The 19,549-nt window shown below is 31.3% G+C and overlaps 6 protein-coding genes across 6 annotated transcripts; 1 reads left to right on the top strand and 5 right to left on the bottom strand.

The window, feature by feature from the left end:
* Positions 1 to 103: 103 nt before the first annotated feature.
* RPL5 (60S ribosomal protein uL18) lies at positions 104 to 997 on the top strand (the record flags this gene model as incomplete). Its single annotated transcript, XM_020190630.1, has 1 exon — positions 104 to 997. The coding sequence occupies one exon, from the start codon at positions 104 to 106 to the stop codon at positions 995 to 997; it is 894 nt and encodes a 297-aa protein (XP_020046879.1).
* A 155-nt stretch (positions 998 to 1,152) lies between these two features.
* TTI1 (Tti1p) lies at positions 1,153 to 5,529 on the bottom strand. The gene is made up of 2 exons (XM_020189338.1): positions 5,057 to 5,529; positions 1,153 to 4,986 (listed from the first exon to the last, which is right to left on the bottom strand). The coding sequence occupies exons 1-2, from the start codon at positions 5,090 to 5,092 to the stop codon at positions 1,309 to 1,311; spliced, it is 3,714 nt and encodes a 1,237-aa protein (XP_020046878.1). The 5' UTR covers positions 5,093 to 5,529; the 3' UTR covers positions 1,153 to 1,308.
* Positions 5,530 to 5,966: 437 nt separating this feature from the next.
* GAS4 (1,3-beta-glucanosyltransferase) lies at positions 5,967 to 7,613 on the bottom strand (the record flags this gene model as incomplete). The annotated part of the gene is made up of 4 exons (XM_020190632.1): positions 5,967 to 6,298; positions 6,338 to 6,479; positions 6,540 to 7,415; positions 7,479 to 7,613. 4 exons carry the CDS (start codon positions 7,611 to 7,613, stop codon positions 5,967 to 5,969), a joined length of 1,485 nt encoding a protein of 494 aa, XP_020046877.1.
* Positions 7,614 to 8,191: 578 nt separating this feature from the next.
* ASCRUDRAFT_81474 (uncharacterized protein) lies at positions 8,192 to 9,880 on the bottom strand (the record flags this gene model as incomplete). Its single annotated transcript, XM_020194624.1, has 1 exon — positions 8,192 to 9,880. One exon carries the CDS (start codon positions 9,878 to 9,880, stop codon positions 8,192 to 8,194), a length of 1,689 nt encoding a protein of 562 aa, XP_020046876.1.
* A 3,617-nt stretch (positions 9,881 to 13,497) lies between these two features.
* MCD4 (mannose-ethanolamine phosphotransferase MCD4) lies at positions 13,498 to 16,653 on the bottom strand (the record flags this gene model as incomplete). Its single annotated transcript, XM_020194623.1, has 2 exons — positions 13,498 to 13,635; positions 13,690 to 16,653. The coding sequence occupies 2 exons, from the start codon at positions 16,651 to 16,653 to the stop codon at positions 13,498 to 13,500; spliced, it is 3,102 nt and encodes a 1,033-aa protein (XP_020046875.1).
* Positions 16,654 to 17,006: 353 nt separating this feature from the next.
* On the bottom strand, positions 17,007 to 19,295 carry ASCRUDRAFT_24457 (Zn(II)2Cys6 transcription factor domain-containing protein; the record flags this gene model as incomplete). Its single annotated transcript, XM_020189852.1, has 4 exons — positions 17,007 to 17,937; positions 18,097 to 18,283; positions 18,431 to 18,613; positions 19,079 to 19,295. Coding segments are annotated over 4 exons (1,518 nt in total), but the record flags the coding sequence as incomplete, so codon positions are not given.
* Positions 19,296 to 19,549: the final 254 nt, after the last annotated feature.

Below are 19,549 nucleotides of genomic sequence, written 5' to 3'. Positions count from 1 at the left end.
ATATTGATTCAATATATCAAACCTCTCTTAATTCTCCCTTTTAAAAAGTCCTTCTTGTAATTAATTCAATTTTAATTAATTCCGGTTTTTTTACATTTTCAAAATGCCTTTCCAAAGAGAAACAAAGTCTTCTCCATACTACTCAAGATTCCAAACTCCTTTCCGTCGTAGAAGAGAAGGTAAAACTGATTACTACCAAAGAAAGAGATTAGTAGCTCAGCACAAAGCTAAGTACAGCACTCCAAAATACAGGTTAGTTGTCAGATTCACCAAAAAAGACATCATCTGTCAAATCATTTCATCACAAATCACTGGTGATATCGTCTTAGCTGCTGCCTACTCCCATGAATTACCAAAATACGGTATCAAATACGGTTTAACTAACTGGTCTGCTGCTTACGCAACCGGTTTATTGATTGCCAGAAGAACTTTGAAAAAATTAGGTTTAGATGAAACCTATGAAGGTGTCACCGAACCAGAAGGTGAATTCGAATTAACCGAAGCCGTTGAAGATGCTCCAAGACCTTTCAAAGTCTTTTTAGATGTTGGTCTACAAAGAACCACCACCGGTGCCAAAGTCTTTGGTGCCCTTAAAGGTGCTTCTGATGGTGGTTTGTACATTCCTCACTCTGAAAACAGATTTCCAGGTTGGGATTTCGAATCTAGTGAATTAGATTCAGAAACTTTAAGAAAATACATTTTTGGTGGCCACATTGCCGAATACATGGAAGAATTGGCCGATGATGATGAAGAAAAATACAGAACTATTTTCAAAAACTATATTGACGATGACATTGATGCTGAAGGAATTGAAGACATTTATGCCGATGCCCATGAAGCTATTAGAGAAAACCCGGAATTCAAACCAACCACCAAGAAATACACTAAAGCTCAATATGCTGCTAACTCCAAGAAATACAGAGACGTTAAATTGACCAAACTGGAAAGAGAAGCCAGAATTGCCAAAAAAATTGCTGCTTTCAAAGCAGACAATTAGTTTGTTTAATAAAATTGGTTTTTTGGTTCTTTCAGTTTGTATACAATTTATATCAAAATGTTTTTGTTATAATATATTTTTAGCATCGCTTGTTTCAGTCATTTTATTAGTAAAGAAAAATTGATGATTGAAATAATTAAATAACTAAAATTAAAGGTTGATTTATATTATTCTGAATTGATTTATAAATTTAATTTAACTATAACTGTAGAATAACTAGGCTGCTTTTGATTTTTTTTTTTTGATTATATTCATTTAATAAATCCAAAAGACTAGTCAATAGGGTTTTTTGTATAACTGATTCAGCTTAACTAATAACTATAAATTTTGCTTCTCAACTTTAATTTCAAATCTGATTCAAAGAAGTCCTGTTTGTTTTCATTTAAAGTTTTCTTGTTGAGATTATACCAAGCAAGATCCGAAAAATTTCCAAATTTGGCATCATATTCTTCATTTTCATTTTTAATGAAATGGCAGCAATATTCAATAATCTCTTGTAATTTTTCAGACTCAATTAAATTTCCAAAACCTCTAATTCCACTTACCAATACTTCAACAAGAATCTCTTGACATTTTAAGCTTATTCCTGGTATTATTAAAACTTGTTTGTTTATCATTTGGGTTTTATTTTTGTTTTTATTTTTATAATTGATATTGAGATTTCCATCGTTTGCGTATAATGATTTTTTAATAGACTCCCAGAATTCCAGATATTGTTTTGACAAAAATGATCCACTGTATTTAATCATTTCTTGAAATAAAATGAGCCCATTTAATTTCATTCTTAAATCGCTGTTTTGAATGCATGATGAGGAAACAAATGGCCAAAGTGATGATAATACTGGTAATAACTCATTGAAATTTGTTGACAATATTCGAATAACTTTTTTCAATATCATCAAAATAGAAATCTTCAAATTAATTGATGGATGTTGGTATAATCTGATACAATAAGAGCATATTTGCGAAACTAATAAATACAAACTTTTTGGAGTCGATGATTCCCATTTCCTTTCAATATTCTTTTGATCATCTTCTTCACCCATGCTCCCATCGACACTCTCATCCACACTCTCATCATCACTATCAGTATCATTTTCATCATCACCATCGTCTTTTAAATCCCCATACTGTTTTTCTACGCTCATATCATTCTTTCCAAAACTTACAAATGACACTAAATCACTGATGCTTTTCATTCCCCAAGGATCTTGAATTTTTTTTAAGTCTTTATCTAAGTTTTCAAAATATCCATAAAAATCATAATTTTTTAAATATTTTTCATTGATTGCATCTAAAATAACATCAAATACAGCAAAAAATCCCTGGCATAAAACTGCATATCCATGATACATATCCAATAAAACAAACATGGAATTTAAAATATCGTCCAAGTAAGGTAGAATTTCAGACCCACTAATTTTTACCAAAACCATTAATACTGTTGCAGTTCTTGGTGTAATGGTTGAAGAAGTCAACCTTATACTGACTGAATCCAATAAGTAATCGCAATTCTCAAAGATTAAATTATGAACTGAATAATCATAACAAATCTTGGATATCAATAAACAATTTTGTTGAGCAATATTTCTAATAGTTTCTGAGTTTGAAGCTAATCCATCAATTATGGGATATAAATAATCACTTAATTCGAATTTAAAAGACTCGCCTAAGATTTCGCAACATGTTCCAATTGAATTTAATGAAATCGAATGTATGATTTCTAACAAAAAATCGGGAGCTATTGTTGAGGTTTCTTCAAATATTTCCTTTGTGACTTCTAAAATATTTAAAGTAAATGAAACTAGTTCCTGTCTATTTGATTCAACATTTTCAATTGAAGAATAATCAGAAGCTTCTTCAAAATTTAAATATTGATCTATATCATTATCATTATCATAATTTTGAATATCTTGATTACCGGTTTTATTTAAAAATTGATTGTAGCCAGTTAAAATTTTACTCGCTAAATATATTGTTAACGATTTGTCTAAAATGGAAATACCGGAGTTTATTAATAAATTTTCTATTATTGATAAAGAGTTTTCATTTTTGCCTATATTAACTAATAAATTTGATAAAGAGGTTTCTGTTTTCTTATTAAATATAAAAAAAAACAAATTTTCAATTTCATTGTGCAAATTTTGTAGTTTGTCTAAATATAATGATTCCTTTTTAGATAGAGTTAAGTTTGAAAATTCGTCTTGGACCAAATTAGGAGTATATTTTGATATTAGCGATAAGCTTGAGCTATAAGATAATGAGTTGAAAGAAGTTGAGGAAGACAATAATTTTAATTTTGAAGTTGAATTTTTTTGGTTGATCAGTATTTTCTGATTAATAATGGAGCTTGATAATTCTTCTTTGATTGTTATTATCGAATTTTTCAAAAGATTCTGTAATTGATTATTCTTTTTTTTTATTTGATTTTTATTAAATATATCAATTAAAAACAGAGTTGAATTTAAATAAGAGGATAAAATATCCTGATCAGATTTGTGTAGAAAATTGGACAAATTATCAATTGAATTTGATAGAGAGTCAGTTATTAAGTTTGAAACTCTTGGGTTGTTGTTATTGTAAATAAATGATAGTAATTCAAGACCCTTTGAAATTAATTGATTATCGATTATAACGTTTTCATTATTAATGGTATTAATATCACAAAGATAAGAAATGGAGATTATTATAATTGGAATTGAGTCAATTAGAGATAATACAGAGTTTTTAATAACATTGTCGTAAAGAGATAGAAGGGCCTTCTTGAGCAATAATTTTGAGTTATTTTTAAGTAAATTTGAATTTGAGATGTTTAAAAAGACGATTTTAATTTGTTTTGAAGTGTAAAGTAGCCAAGATTTGTTTATTTCATTTATCTGATTCGTTTCCTTTGTTTCCTTCATTTTATTTGTTTCATTTGATTGGCTCTCTTGATTATGTTGATTATTGGTGTTAGCATCATTTTCAATTGATAATAAGATATGATTTAAATCATTATCATTAATTACTATTGTTAATAGAGTAGAAAAAATATTTAAAATTTGTATTAAAACAGTTGAATTGAATTTCTTAATAGTTCGATTTGAGTTATTTAGAATTTGGTTTTTAGATAAGATTTTGTTAAAGATGGAAATGGTACCGGGCAAAATTTTGAATAAGTGGTTTGGATTTTTGTGAAAGGTGCTTTGAAATAGGAAATCTAAGAGGTGAATTGAGGCTAGTTGGATTTGAATATTTGAAGTTGAGAACTGAATTATGGATAGTAAATGGGATATTAAATTTGATGATAAGATGAGATTTTTCTGAGATGAAATGAATAACAGAGAGGACGAATTGTTACTATCATTAAGATCAGGATTAAGTTGAGATTGAGAAAGAATTAGTGTATCGTAGTTATCGATCGTAATCAAGTATGATTGAATTGTTTTCAAGCCAGCTAATTTTGTATCATAGGATTTTTCTAACTCAATTAGATTGATATTATCATCATTATGATTATTTGAATGACTTTGATTATTTAAATCAAAGGTTAAATATAATAAAAGAGGGAAAAAATCTGCTCTTTTAGACGAATCATTATCGTTATCATTATCATGGTTGCTATTGTTATTATTCTGAGATGGAGGAATATAAATATTCCAATTTGTATAAATGAATAAGAAGTCCAATATTTTTAAAATCAATTCGATTTGGATACTTAACAAGTTAATCTTATTCTTATCCTTGTTACCATTATTATTATTATCATTATCATTATTAGTGGCAAAATTCAATAAAAAATTGATTGGTAGAAAGATATACTCTGGGATTTTATCATTTTTAAAAAAGAGAAAATTCTGATTAAACTCGATTAAATCAAACTTGTCAATTGAATCATTTAAAGCAGAATTTAGTTCGTTTAGCGAATTTGTTATTTGGATTGAGTTTTTATTGAAATTAATTGAAGGTTGTAGAAGTAAATTTGATAATTTGATACAAAATGGTTTAATCTTAATAAAAAGCAAATGTTAGACAATGAAATTTCGATCAAAATCCAAAAAAACCAATAGAAACACATACATAGTTAAAAAAAGCTACTTCTTTTGCTAGTATCATTATATCAAAGAAAGAAAGGTCTTGCTATTAAAAAAGTAGAAATACAAATGCGATGAATTGAGATCAGAAATTTGTTTATTGAATACGAAAAGAGAAAAAAATATAATCAGAAAAAAGAGAGAAAAACAAGTGTGCTGAATAACACGGGGAAAAAATAAAAAAAAGGCAAAGATTCCAGAAAGGCTATATATTTGTTGCAACAAGTGAGGGATTTCCTTCAGAAAAGCATCAGTTTCTAGAGAGCATTGAAATGAGTCTGTTAGTAAAAGAACCAAAGAAAATAAAGAATAGAAAAGAAATGAAAAGGAAAACAAGAAAGAATGAGAAGGAAAATTAAACAGTCGAGCTGTGAAAGCAAAACACCACTGTGTAAGATTAGATTCCCTCCAGCAAAACTGCTGCTCTCCCAGACAATTAAAAGACAAAAAGGGATTGATTAACCTCAAGTCATCCAGTTATCAGCCTGGGTAAAGATAAGTAGAAGATACTTACTGGTAGATTTCTGCTGTGGATTAAGTAGAAATAAATAAAGAATAAGGAAGTAAAGAAGTGAATGGAGAAATAAAAGAAAAAAACCCTTTTTTGAAAACACAAAAAGGGTAACAGTGCGTACCACCTTAACGGATTCTAAGCAGTTAAGCGTGTTTATGCGTTGAACCACAGGGATGGTTATTAAAAGATGGCGAGTAAAAAAGAGCTCTCAAAAGCTCAAAAGCAAATCTCAGAAGAGCACCAAAATCACACTCATTAAATTGAACACCAAGCTCAACACCAGAAGAGACCTCAAGTTTCCGCTTTTTCTCACGCTGCTGCCTACAATTTGCGTTGTTTTAGTTAGTAGTTGCCTGTGGTTGGAGAAAGGTGTGTTGGTTGTTTACTCACCTTCGTTTCTGAACAAAAACGCAAATGGGCCTCTTTTCTTTGGTTTCTCTTCAGTATCTTCGTTGTTGGTGATTCCAATAACCTCATTGCCACTGCTAATGTAGCTTCCAGCATTGACCCCAATGCTGCTTTTTTCCAAGTCACCATCCATCCTGTTCGAATTTGTCTGCTTGTTCCCTGTCTTTGCGTAGCTCATAACATGCACATACTTCTTTCTTGGATACGTATTTCCATTAACATCATAGATTGTATACGATGTTATCAAGTCTTCCTCGGTTAAGGGAACAAAATTTCCTTTGTTTTTGCTCAAACTATCCAACTCATCTTTATTCAAACTTGATATAACTCCCTGGTCAATTAAACTTTGTCCGACGCATTCTGGAATAGCTGAATCAACTTTTAAATTGTCATAATTTAATTCACACTCTGGTATTTTCTGATTACTATTAATAAGATTATTATTATTATTGTTATTATTAAGGTTAAGATTTAGATTGAATTTTTTCTTATTTTTCGAAATCTTATCATTACTATTGAATATGTCCTTCGAAGTCGGTAATACAACCTTACTAAACTGATCTTTCAAATGATTGAAATCTTCTAAAATATGAACATTTCCATCATCATCAACATCAACTAACCCGTAATTATTAGGCCCCTGTGTGAATTCATACACCAATCCTCCACAAAACACTTTATTCATATCTTTGGAATATATTGCGTCTGTTTCTTCAAACATTCTAGGCTTGACTTCATTGCATCCATATTCTGATAAGAATAAGGGTTTAGTAAACTCTTTATAATCATCCACCAATATGTTATATCCACTGGTATAAAACGTTTGCTTACCACACCATTGATACGAATTTACCCCATAAAAATCTATTGATAATTCATTGTTTCCATCAATTGAGCATTCCAAATACTTGGCCAACGATATTCGAAAGTTCAAATCATCGGCTGCTGAATATCCAACTGGTATAACTCTTGGTGAGTTTTTTAAAATATATTGTTTAATATCTCGGATTAACCCTTTCACATATATAGGTGATGCTTCTGCGGATGTCTTATCATTAATAATTTCATTTCCCGCAAAATACCCCAATGTGTTATTATACGACGAAAACACTTCAACCACTTTAAATACATGTTTCAAATACTCTGAATTATATGTTGTCCAAGGCTGATATCGGTGTAGATGCTGGTTCTCTAGTGGCGAATTGATATCCAACACTAAATAAATTCCTGCAACTGCCAATAATGTCATACATTTATCATGATTCAAATTTGGATTCACTGAATATACTCGAATTGTATTAATTCCCAACTCTTGAAATAGTATTATATCTCGAGCACAAACATCTGCATCTGATAATGGATCCTTCTCTGTATTAACTCCTGATGATCCTCCTGGTTGATAATCAACACCTTTAATAAAAAACTGATCTTAATTAGTCATCTAATCATTTATCCAACTATCAATTACTAACCATTGAATACTTACTGGCTCATTTGTCACAGAATCAATGAAATGTCGATTTTTGATCGACAATGGATGGATGAATCCATTTGCTGATTTAGTAAGCACCAACAACGATATTAAACTAACAAAGATTAACCTGTAATAACTGCTCTTCATTATCTATTGCTTTAATATTTTGCTCTTTAGAACAACATAAAACATATAATTGACTGTTTAGAAATTGTCTATTTATTCAATAATTAAGAATATTTCCTAGCGCTCAAAAAGTCTGTTTGTGGCAAAAGAAGCTGAAAGAATGCTGCTTTTGCTGCCAAATCTCTTTCAAACCCAATAGGCTACATTTGCTATTCTGATTGTAAACCAAACAGCGTCTCAATGGTCATTATATTTTAATGCTATAGATAAAGTAAAAAAGATGTCTTTATCTCAAAGTAGTATACAGGTAAATAAACAATGAAGGATAAAACTATTAAATAAAAAATTTACTTGTATAACCAAATAAAAAAATTAAAGTAAAGTATTAAACATTTCGTCAATTGGTGAAGATGATGAAGATTGCAAAGTTCATAAAACAAATTAAATAAAATAATTACACAACATTGAAAAAAGAAATCCTCTTTAATGAAAAACCCAACAACAAAAAATGTGAATAAAGAAATAATATAAAATGAAATAGTCTAAGTATGTGTATAATTTAACAAAACTGTACAGTCGAAAGCCTGTGATAAATAAATTTAATTAAGAATGAAAGATAATTTCAATTGGTCTTCCTTTGATAATAGATCATTATTAGTGTTTGGAGTTCTGCTAACACCATTCGAGTTATCATTAGCAGTACTTTGAACGACAACGCCACCAGAATCATCAAAAGAAGAAGAAGTCACTATAGAAACAGAAGCTGTTGGAGCTGTTAGAACTTTTGTAGCCACTGGGACATTGAAAACTGGCTGCTGGTTTATTGGAGAAGAATAGTATTTGCCATAAGAGCAGTTTTGATGTTGAGTGCTTTGATACTGAGTGTTTTGATAGCGTTGATTCTGAACATGATTAATAAACCTATTTTGGTGGTTGTTCACAAGATATGAAGTACCAGTTTCATTATGGTTGAAGGTATTTTGAAATTGGTTTTGGTGGGGATTTCGATTATAATTCTGATTGTGATATTGATAAGATTGATAAGATTGATAGAATTGATGGGGTTGTTGTTGCTGGCAATTACTTTGGTACTGGTTAACTGTACTGGGAAAGTAAGAACCTGATTGGTAATATTTTTGTTGGGTTTCATTAGTTTGGTTATATGGAACCTGGCGATTGAATGGATTATTCTGGTTATAGGGATCAATCAAGAGATATTTATCAATTGGATTCAAGTTATATTGGCAAGTCAGATTGTGGTTGATAGTGGCGTATTGGCCATTGGAATTGTAATGGTAATAGTTATCATCATGATCATAGTTTTCAAGATTTTTCACGTAATTTTTCCCATTGATTATCTCCATTACAGTATAGTGCTTGTTGCTTGAAGGAATTTGAACAACATTTGGGCTATTAGAATAGGAACTGCATGAGGCTGGGACATCGTCTGCAAAAAGAGATTCATCTTCATTATAGTCTTCTCCAGCCAAATCCTCGTAGTCGTTTCTAACAATTTCTTTGATTCTATCTGTAATTGATTCAGCAGAGACATCAGTATATCCAACAGATGGAGAATGTTGAAACGATAGATCGTTGTAGGTTCTTTCATTTTCAATAAAGTTTGGATTAGTAGGATCGTAATATCTGACATTTGTACTGCTTAAAAATTGAAAGTTGCTTGCTTGGTTATTTTGAATGATTTGATCGTTTAAGATGTTTCTGGATAGTTTACAGTTTTTATCAATGCTATTGTTGTGATCAGAAGTGTTTTTATTGATTTTTTTACCATGAACATAGTTTGGATCAGATTTAAGATACTTTTGTGGGTTATATAAAAGAATTTTAATTTCATTCTTTTCTTGTTTTTTTTTATAAACATTAGGGTCACTGAATTTTTTTAATCTTTTGTTATAAGTTGAAAAGGGATTCATATGGTTTTTTTTGTGATGTCTATCGAGACAATCTTGTCTTGTGAATCGACTATCACAAATCTTGCAATGAAATTTGTGTAGTATAGAATTTTTGATTTTTTTAAGTTCTTCAGGAGTTGCACCCAAAAAACAGGCTCTGTTTATATATTCATCTTGATGAATTGTCTTGATATGACGAGTGAGACTGGAGACCTCAGTGAAACCCAAAACACTTCTTTCACATCCAGCAAAATCACATAGATGTTTTCTTGTAATATTGAGATCTTTGAAATGAGATTTAATCTCGTTGATATTTTGGAATCTGAGGGAGCAATGATCGCAGCAGATGTATTTCTTTTTTTGTCTTGTGTTAATCATTATTGGCATCAGAGTATTGGAACTAGCCAGAGAATAGCTAGCATCAGATGTAAAGAGATGAAAATATGAAAAGGAGTTGAATGAGACAAGGGGAAGTAGATGAGGGAGTTCAAAATTGAAAAGAGTAGCAACTAGAAAGACAGAGGAAATATGAGTATGAGATGAAGTTGAGAAAGAAGAGTGCAAGTAAATATGAGTGAGAGACAGAAGAGGATGGAGTGAAAAGTGGCTGTTCTTAGATTATCCTTGACAGTATTTGAAAGACGATATAATAAAATTGACCAATTGTGATTTGGCCATAAAAGGCAGATAAAACCAGATAGAAAAAAGCAGAGAAAAGTAGATAGAAAGTGGATACAGAGCTGAGAAATTGGGCCAATCGAGAGCCAAAAAACAATGCTGCTGGCAGAATAAGGACACTACTATCAGATACTGGATGTTGTTGAAGTTAATGATTTGACGATATCAGAGTTGTTTATTGGCGATAGTGGTGAACGAGATACACATTAGTTTGGGAGGAAAAAAACAAGTATATTTATAACAAAAGCAAGAGCTGAGAAGGCAGATGGGAAGAAATGCATAAAGAAGAGAATAAAAAAAATGCAGAGAAGAGAGAAGAGAGAAGAGAGAAGAGAGAAGAGAAACAGAAAACGAGAGCCCAATCCAAAACTAAAACTCAAACCAAAATGGAATTCCAAGCGATAGAGAAGTGCAATAGGCAGTAATTCAGATGTTTGGCTAAAAAACCAACCTAGAATTCTAAACACAGAGATAAATCAGAGGAATAGCAGTATAATTCTTGAACGAATGCTAGTCAAACTGGTAGTGAGTTAAGAAAACGACAAAACTGATGAAATAGAACAAAATAAATTGGATTTGAGTAATAGAACTCCCCAAAAGAGTGACTTCTTCTGATCGAAAATCTGTGTCAGTTTTTAGAAGTATCTTGAATGGAAGAAGTGCAGAACAGGCCAATGATCGTGTTTAGCATCGAGTGTTGGATCTGAAGCTAGTGGGTTGAGAATCACCACGATTCGGTTTGTTCCTTCCAGTTGCGCAGAAGCAATGAGCAGAGCAAGTAGAAGAGCAAATAGCAGAGCAAAGAGTGACAATCAGTGTGATAATCTTGCATGTTTGGAGAGGAATTGGGTAAGATGTTTAACAATGTTTAAGAATACGCAGAGCAGCAGAACGAGCTAAAAGCATTCTGACTGGCTGAGGTGATATGTCAATTGCAAACCTGAACTGGAGCTGAGAGAGTCTGTGTCTGAGATGCCTCTGCTGAACAACCACTACACTGTTGCCGATAACATGTTCTACAGATCGAAACCAACGGAGGAAACCTTCTCCACAATCTCAGTTTAGTTTCCAGCAAGAGCACTGTGATCAATTGGCAACTGGAGGGAGCTCTGACAGCACCAGAGTGATACGAGTTGTGCCAGAGATTGGTGTTTAAAAGTTATTCGGATACTGATATGGCATCAATACAAAAGCAATTGTATCACAGACTGGTTCACTTGGAAAGACTGCTGTTGCAGATGGGCTCTTTGGCCTTTCCCAATGAATGGCAGGGGATAGTAAGAGAGAAATAATGGGGTAGAGACAATGCTAGTGGTGTTAGTGGTGTCAGTGGTGCTAGCGATACCACCACCTTGATTATTAATACAATACAACAGTATAATTCATGATCCACAGAGTAAAACATGCTGTCTTTGAATATCACCTTTAGTGCTTACTCAGAACAGAGAAAGTGCTATCTGTTGGGAAACCTAACCACAGGTCTCTCATCAAAATGGAGGAATAAAATGTAAAGTGGATTATCTCACAACCTAAATAGTTAAAGTTCATTCAGCAGGTGAGAACTACCAGCAGATAGCCCAAATCCAGATCAGCAAAACAGTGAAACAAACAGCAGAATTCACTCTTGAATAATAAGATGAGGAAGTGGGTGGACGTTTCAATTCAGGAATTTACAATGCAACAATTCGACCATTCACTCCAACAGCTAATATCCTCACATCCCCATATCACCATATCCCCATATCACACTATCACACTATCACATTATCTTATTATTCAGTGCCTGACATATCGATACTGTCCAAGTTCCCCTTTGCCCAAACCTTGAGATCACTTGTTTATATTTGCCCTTTATGTTTTCGTTGCTGATGAACTGAAAGCTTGAAGCAATTTGTATTGGCAATTTCAACAATAGACCCTCTGGAATTTCCTCTTTTTGCTTTCTTCAAGCACTGAAATACTTCAATGTGGAAATATTGAATTGCCAAATTTACTGAAAACAATTATTGATTTAGGAATTCCCTTGAAAAAGAAAACAGGCATAAACAAACAGTAACTACATCAATCGTGAATTGTGTAATAATTTTTTCTTTTGTCGGACCTCTGATTGTCAGACTATCTACAAATTATCTTGCTATTTCATCCTGATTCCGCTTACAAAATCAACATCATCCTTTTGGGAAAGTACACGATTCCATCACAAAACCAGTCCCATCTGCTTTTTACTGCTCTATGTCTATGCTTTTGGAATATTCATATATCAACACCTATTAAATACATATCCAGGCAAATAGATATATATCCATTGACACACCAACTCTCTCAGACCTTTCATTCTCATTGCAGTTTGTATGTTAGCCCAGGCGAGATGCCTTTTGAGGTTAAGAAAAAATGTTATTCTCTTTTCAAAGTTGGAATTTAAATTTTTTACTAATTTATTATTTATTCCTGTATCTATTTACCATATTTAAACTATATATCTATAATTTCATTATTTGGGTAGTCGGCCATTCAATAATCTAATCTTGTGTTCTTTAGATAAAAGAGTTTAATTTTTCTTGTTTTTTTCTTTCTTTTCTCTTTTCTCGCAACTGTAATTAATATTCAAAATTATTATAAAATCTTATTGTAAAGAAATTTTAAGTTGAGAGTAAACTTGAATAATACTTGATAAGAAAAAATACTTTTTCAATATCAAATAAAACCATATTATTAATTACCATAATAATATTTGAATTTAAAGTGAGACAATTAACTCTAACTTTTCAGTAACAGGTTGTTAAACTTGAAATAAAAACAACCTAAATCTAAAAAAAATCAACAAAAAACCAAATAAAAAAAGAAACTAGCAAATCTAATCCATCAATTTAAAACGAGCCAAAATTTATTAAAATATTCACTTGGAAATATTAAAATAATCTTTTATTTAAAATAAAATTATGAACTTGAATTCAACAATTATTGATTAATTATTTTAACTAATTCTTTTATTTAATCATTTTAATTCTTATATATTGGTTTATGGTATACCATGATAGTTTATTGTGCTTGGTCATGATTTAATTTAGTATATTCTAGTTAAATTAATGTTATTTTCTTATATTTTACTCTATTCTATTCAAATTTGTAATAATATATGATACTATAATGGACAATTGCTATGTTTTGTCTTCTTTTGTCTTTTTTTAGCTTTTGATTTCGTTTTCAGCCTCTATCAATTTGTTTTTCTCTTTTTTTTTTTTTCTTAATTTCATGTATTATTGATTACCTGTTCTTTTCTTGGTTATAGTATTCATCTCCAAAATCTATCTATTTATTTATTCATTACGTCTAATATGACGTAATCTGGCACTAATTGGTCTTTCATCAGTAATATCAATGTTCTCTATAATTGAGTTGTCATCAATATTTAATTCGTTTAGCTCCTTTTGCAAATCTAATATAGAATCTTCATGCTCTTCGTGATGGATTTCGTTTCCATTATCATTTTCTTTGCCATTTTCAAATACATCGCTCTTAACTGCCTTAAGAATCCCATTGTTAATATTAATGCCTTTTAGTAATATTTGACTGATACTCTCCAACAAAATAATAAATAAACTGGATAAGATTGCAATACAATAGTTTGAAATGGTCATTCCGATATCTAACCAACTTCCCTCAGTTTTAACCAAAAAGAAAAAATTCAATGATAACAAATCACTTAATGAGATAATTAGAGTGGATATGGTAAAGAAACTTATACTTAATGAAATATTTAAAATCCCTAGGCCCGTTGATAATAAAATATATGGTATAAGCAATTTTAATACTAATAATACTCCCATTGAGAATGGATTAAAGACTGGTATCAACCTACAAACACTTTCTAATGAAAATGAAGATATCGAGGCAATATTTCCGGTTCCAAAAAATGCAATTTGACATAAAAAGAATCCAATTATTGATATTCTCAATATTTGCAACCAATCTGTTTTATTGTCACTAGAGATTATCTTTTTATTTTTATAATCAGTTTCAATTTTAATCCATTGTAATAATATCAAAGAATATTCACAATAAAACAAAGATTCAAAAGATATCGTAAATATTAAAAAGGTTGGAGAAAATGTTATAAATAATATCAATAACCTCAAGTCCAAGTTGCTGTCTGGATTGAAATGGTGCAAAATAGGCATGACAAACAATGATATGATTAACGTAGCCCATCCTGAGACTTTTGAATAAAATGGCAATCCATTTCTTGCCTGTAATGAATTAACTGATATGTTTGTTGTTATTAACATTACAATAATCAACAATACTTGAATATTTATAAGGATTTTAGAATATGTATTTATTTTAAATGATGTATCAATCTTTCCTTGATTGGATATTTTTTTGAATCCAACTCCTGAAATAATTATCATTAGTATCCCACCCAAATTGATTTCTAATAAACTTTCTGTTTTAATTGCATCAGACCAGGTAAATGTTGACATGATAAGACAATTTAGGATCCAGAAGAAATTTTCACCAAACTTGTAATTCTTATAGACGAAACTTGGATAGACAGATAGAAATGCAAACATAATTGAGAATGTTTTTCTATTAAAGAAACCATAAGTACTTGCTTCAAAAGTGGAGATGATTAAAATAAAATAAAAAATTTTTGAGAAAAATGGAGTGTTTTGAAAAAATAATCTGGTTCCTTTGATCAAAGCAGCTCTTTTGCTAAATATTTGTTGCCAAAAGAAAACAGGAAATACCAAGTACAAGTAGTACATTATTGGGTATTTTTGCAAGTTGAAACAAATGGATATTCCTGTTACTATGATGGTAAAACTTGAGTTAATAAAATTGAAAGTTGAAGTTGAAGTCGCAGTTGATTCAGTACCAATTAAAATATAAGTGTTTAAGAAAATCATAAATGAATAAATAATCCATCCAATAAAACCAAAGGTTACAATTGATTTTAGCAAAATCCAATTATACTGCTGTAAATAATTTAATCCCTCCAAAGAATCGTCAATAAATGTGCTAATTAAAGTAATTATTTGATTTTCCAATGTTTTCAAATGAGGATCATCAAGATATCCCCCCTCAAGTTCATTATTGGTATTGTAGTAATAATCATCAATTATCAATTGGATTTGGTTGATTTGAGCATTAAAGTTATCAACGTATTTTTCTTTAGCAAGTGATATATTTTGAAATTTTAGAAATGGTTTGTAAAAGAATTGGTGATTTCTGACATTTTCTTCTTTAACTTTTAATTGTTCAAAGATTGATAAAGAATTTTGATGAAAAGCATATAGCTTATCAACTAACAAATTGTTGTCAATAAAATCTAAAGGTAGCTTTCCTACGGAGTTTGAAGGATAATTTACACCAATTAGATAGGCCATCAATGTGGCAATATCAGCTTGCTTTAGATCGTTTCTTTTAATGTGATCCAAAAGCCAAACATTTGAATTAAATTCGGGGTCATCCTCGGGATATGTATTATCTATTGGGGTGAGTGGAGATCTGACTAAAGGTTTATTGATACCTTTTCCAAAAGCAATAAAGGGGGTTCTAGTATTATTAGGATGACCGTCGCCATGAGAACCTAGAGCAGACATTCCATGATCAGCAGTGAATATAAAAGCAGTCTCCTCATCGCCAAAGAAATCGTTGATTTTTGGAATCAAATCCTTTAATTGATTATCGATATACTGAACATTTTGGTAATACTCAATCGAATATGGCCTATAACTATGACCAGCTGTGTCACAGCCCAATAAATGTAAAAAAAATACAACTTTATCTTTGTGAATAAGCTCATCCAATTTTGGATCTCTAGTTGAATTTAAAAATAAATCATTTAGATTTTTGAAAACAAAAGAATCCAATTCAATAGAAGATTTTGTGAAATCTTCAAATTCATGGCCATACATTACTGTTTGAATTCTGTCTTGATCTGATGCACCGGTTTTAAACATTGGCAAAATATCAGGCGAACCAAACGAAAAAGTATGGTACGATTGATTAAAAACTGAATCAAAATTAACAGGATTTTCTTTCCAACCTTTGGTAACAGCACTAACGTCTTCATAAAACCCAGCAATCATTGCGACATGGCCAGGTCTCGATTCAGTTGGCATTCTTGTGTGAGATATTCCATATGTCCCATTATTCAATATAATTGATCTCAAGTATGGAGCTAAAAATATGGAGTTTTGATCATTAGAAAGATAAATTTCTTGCTGGGTGTTTTCAATGGACGAGTTGAGAGTTGTTTTGGGTAGTTGAACTTTTGTTAATAAAGTGTCAGCTCTAAGGCCATCGCCAACTATTAAAAACAATCTTTTTGCAGGTGGATTTGGGGTACTTTGGTGTTGTTGCATTCCATGAATTAATGGTGATACGAAATAGATATCGAAAATGGACCACAAATAACACAAGTGGAATAGTATTCCCACCACTAGTAAATTGAACCTACTCAATTTCATTTTGAAGTGTCGATAAGGAAATCAAATGTATTTATCGCTGTTATAAACTAACTGCATTTGGGTGTTTATAAACAAAATTTTTGATGAGGTCGAAAACTGAGAACACGTCAAAAGTCCAATCAAAAACGGAAGGTACCACCCTGAAGGTTACGCTGTTGATGCATGCGCATTTCGCAGTAAGCCACGTTGGACTACATGAAGATACATTGCACAATAGAACCACTGGCATGAAACTATAAATCGAAGTGGTATATTATAATCAATTTAGTATATTCTAGTTAAAGACAGGTATCGTTGTGACTTCATGGTGTTGATATTGAACCCATTGTGAGCATTAGTGCTCTTCAATGGCTGATGGGAATGAAATTTCCAACAATGCAGCTTGGAATATTGTATCTGTCTCTTCTAATGGTGAAGCTGAAACAACAGGATTTTCTTTTTCTTCCATCCTTGGTTCTTAAATTACAGCTTGTTAGAACAGCCTTTTGACCTTTATCAAAGGCAATTGCACCATATTTCTCCCAGAAGTTTACTGCACTTTCTTCGCTCATTAGTTCATATATGGCCAATTTTCCGTTTTTCAAATCGTCAGTATGAACTTCAACAAGACTTGCAAATTCTTTATTTCCACGATAAATTTCGCCTGTTCTCCTCCAGAGGCAAGCAGGTATTGCCATTGAGGTAAACACTCGATCATAGTCTAACAACATTCTTTCAAAGTTTTCTTCTACGATGATCAAATCGACGTCTTTAAGTGTTCTCGCAATGGCTCTGAACGCCGGTCTGAATATTGACAACGGTTTTAAGATTCTTTGTCTTGAAGATTGATTCATATAGTTATCCATGTATTTTTGTAGTCTAGCATAACCCTTTGCATAATTATAGGGCTGTAGCAAGCCTGCTTCTAGTTTTGCATTGATAACTTCTTTTAATCTTTCTTCGGGCGATATTTCTACCGATGGGTCAGCAGCTGTTAGGAAGAATTGATCTCTTTTGTTATGTTTACCATTTGGATCGTTTTCAATGTTATTATTGATGATATGATTATTTTTATTAATGTTATTATTATTATTATTATTATTGTTGTTGTTGTTGTTGTTGTTGTTATGGATATTATTATTGATATCGGGGGATCTTTTTGTTGAAAAGGAATCGTGGTTTGAAATATTGGGAGTATTGGAAGCACTTTGAAGAGTAGGAATATTTTGCAAGTTTTGTAGATTAAGACTTGGATTGCTGTCTATGTGATTGTTCAATGGGTTATTATTTAAAGGCTCATTAGGACTATTTTCCTTTTGCATATTATTATTATTGATATAATAATTTTGTTGACTTTGATTATTTTGATTATTTTGAATATTTTGATTGTTTGGGTTATTTGGATTTGGATTATTTGGATTAAAAGAGGGATTAAACAAGGACACAAAGGAACTGTCGGTTAACATATTGTTTAATAAAGGGATATCCTTATTATAATTGATGCTCATGTTGTTGTTATTTTGATTAAAATCTGGATCGTCAATTAATTTGAGAAATTCGTTAATTGAGGAGATTTCAGAATTTGCATGTTCTGAGTAGAAAAAAGGTTGAAAAGAGTTGTTAAAAAATTGATTTAATAGGCTGTTGGAGACTTGTTCATTGTTATTGCTGTTATTGATGTTATTAATATTATCATTATTAGGAATATTATGAATGTTGTGATTAGTATTATTCGAAATCAAGTTGGATTGAGAATCTGAGGGATTGATATTTTGGTTGCTTAACAAATTTGAAATACTGATTGAGTTGATATCGCTACTGGTGTTGTTGATATTATTGTTAGAATTATTGTTAGGATTATTATTGAAATTATTATTGATATTTGGATTATTATTGTTATGAGGAATATCACTAGTTTTGTTGTTTGTAGTATTATTTACAGTGCTCGCTGGAGTTAGAACAGAAGAAGGAGGTATTTCGTCTAGATCCAAAGAAGGAGGAGCAGTTATGGTGGTAACAGATTGGGGGATATGAACGTTATTATTAATAATGTTATTGTTATTGGTGGTGTTGTTACTGGTATTAGAAAAGTTGTTTATATTAGTGATGCTATTTTGATTGGGAGAGCTTTGATTTGCTACTAAAAACTGGGGATCATTGTTATGATTTTGGTTTGATTGACTGTTATTATTCGACATTTGAATTGACATATTACTACCTGAATTTAAGTTATTATTATTATTATTATTATTATTATTATTATTATTATTATTATTATTATTATTATTATTGTTGTTGTTATTATTATTATTATTGTTGTTATTACTATTGTTATTGTTGTTATTATTATTATTACTATTACTATTATCTATATTCATATTATTATTATGTATATTCATAGTAGTAGTGTTAGTAGCTGTAGGATTAAGATTAGAGATGGTATTACTGTTGCTGTCAATGCTATTGAGAAGGGGCAAGCTATTTATGATGTTCAATCCATTTTGCAGAACTAGCTTTCGTTGTCTTGAATTGATTGGTTCATCATGGCAAAGATGGCCAATGTTTCTCTTGATACATCTCGAGCAAGGTCTCTTTTCCTCGCAAATCATATGGGATCTCCTGCAGTAAATACAGGCTATCTGGACCTTTCGCTTTCTTCTCTTATGAGCAGGCCCATGAATCGAAGAAGAGGAAGCAGTGGGAGGAATGTGGGAGATTGAGGTGGAGTCGTTGGAGCTGGTGGAGCTGATGGGAAGCATGTTCGGCTCGTCGTGAGAGGCCTCAGTCTTGACAACGATAGGCTGGTGCTGGGAGGCCTTAGAAGCTGGAGAAAGACTGCCCATGGTGAGCTGAAGAGATAGATGGAGGTTGAGGAAGTGAAGGAGTTGGAGGTGAAGATGAAGATGAAGATGAAGGT

This window comes from Ascoidea rubescens (assembly GCF_001661345.1).
Source record: "Ascoidea rubescens DSM 1968 unplaced genomic scaffold ASCRUscaffold_8, whole genome shotgun sequence".
Classification (NCBI taxonomy): Eukaryota; Fungi; Ascomycota; class Saccharomycetes; order Ascoideales; family Ascoideaceae; genus Ascoidea; species Ascoidea rubescens.
The sequence above is the reverse complement of the archived record's forward strand: the minus strand, read 5'-3'. Positions and strand labels throughout refer to the sequence as shown.

What these genes read in the sequence shown, in the direction of transcription:
- TTI1 (XM_020189338.1), bottom strand. Translation starts at nt 5,092, where the DNA reads ATGATACTAGCAAAAGAAGTAGCTTTTTTTAACTAT. An exon ending in AAGTAGCTTTTTTTAACTAT is followed by an intron (nt 4,987 to 5,056) that starts GTATGTGTTTCT and finishes CTTTTTATTAAG; the next exon opens with ATTAAACCATTTTGTATCAA.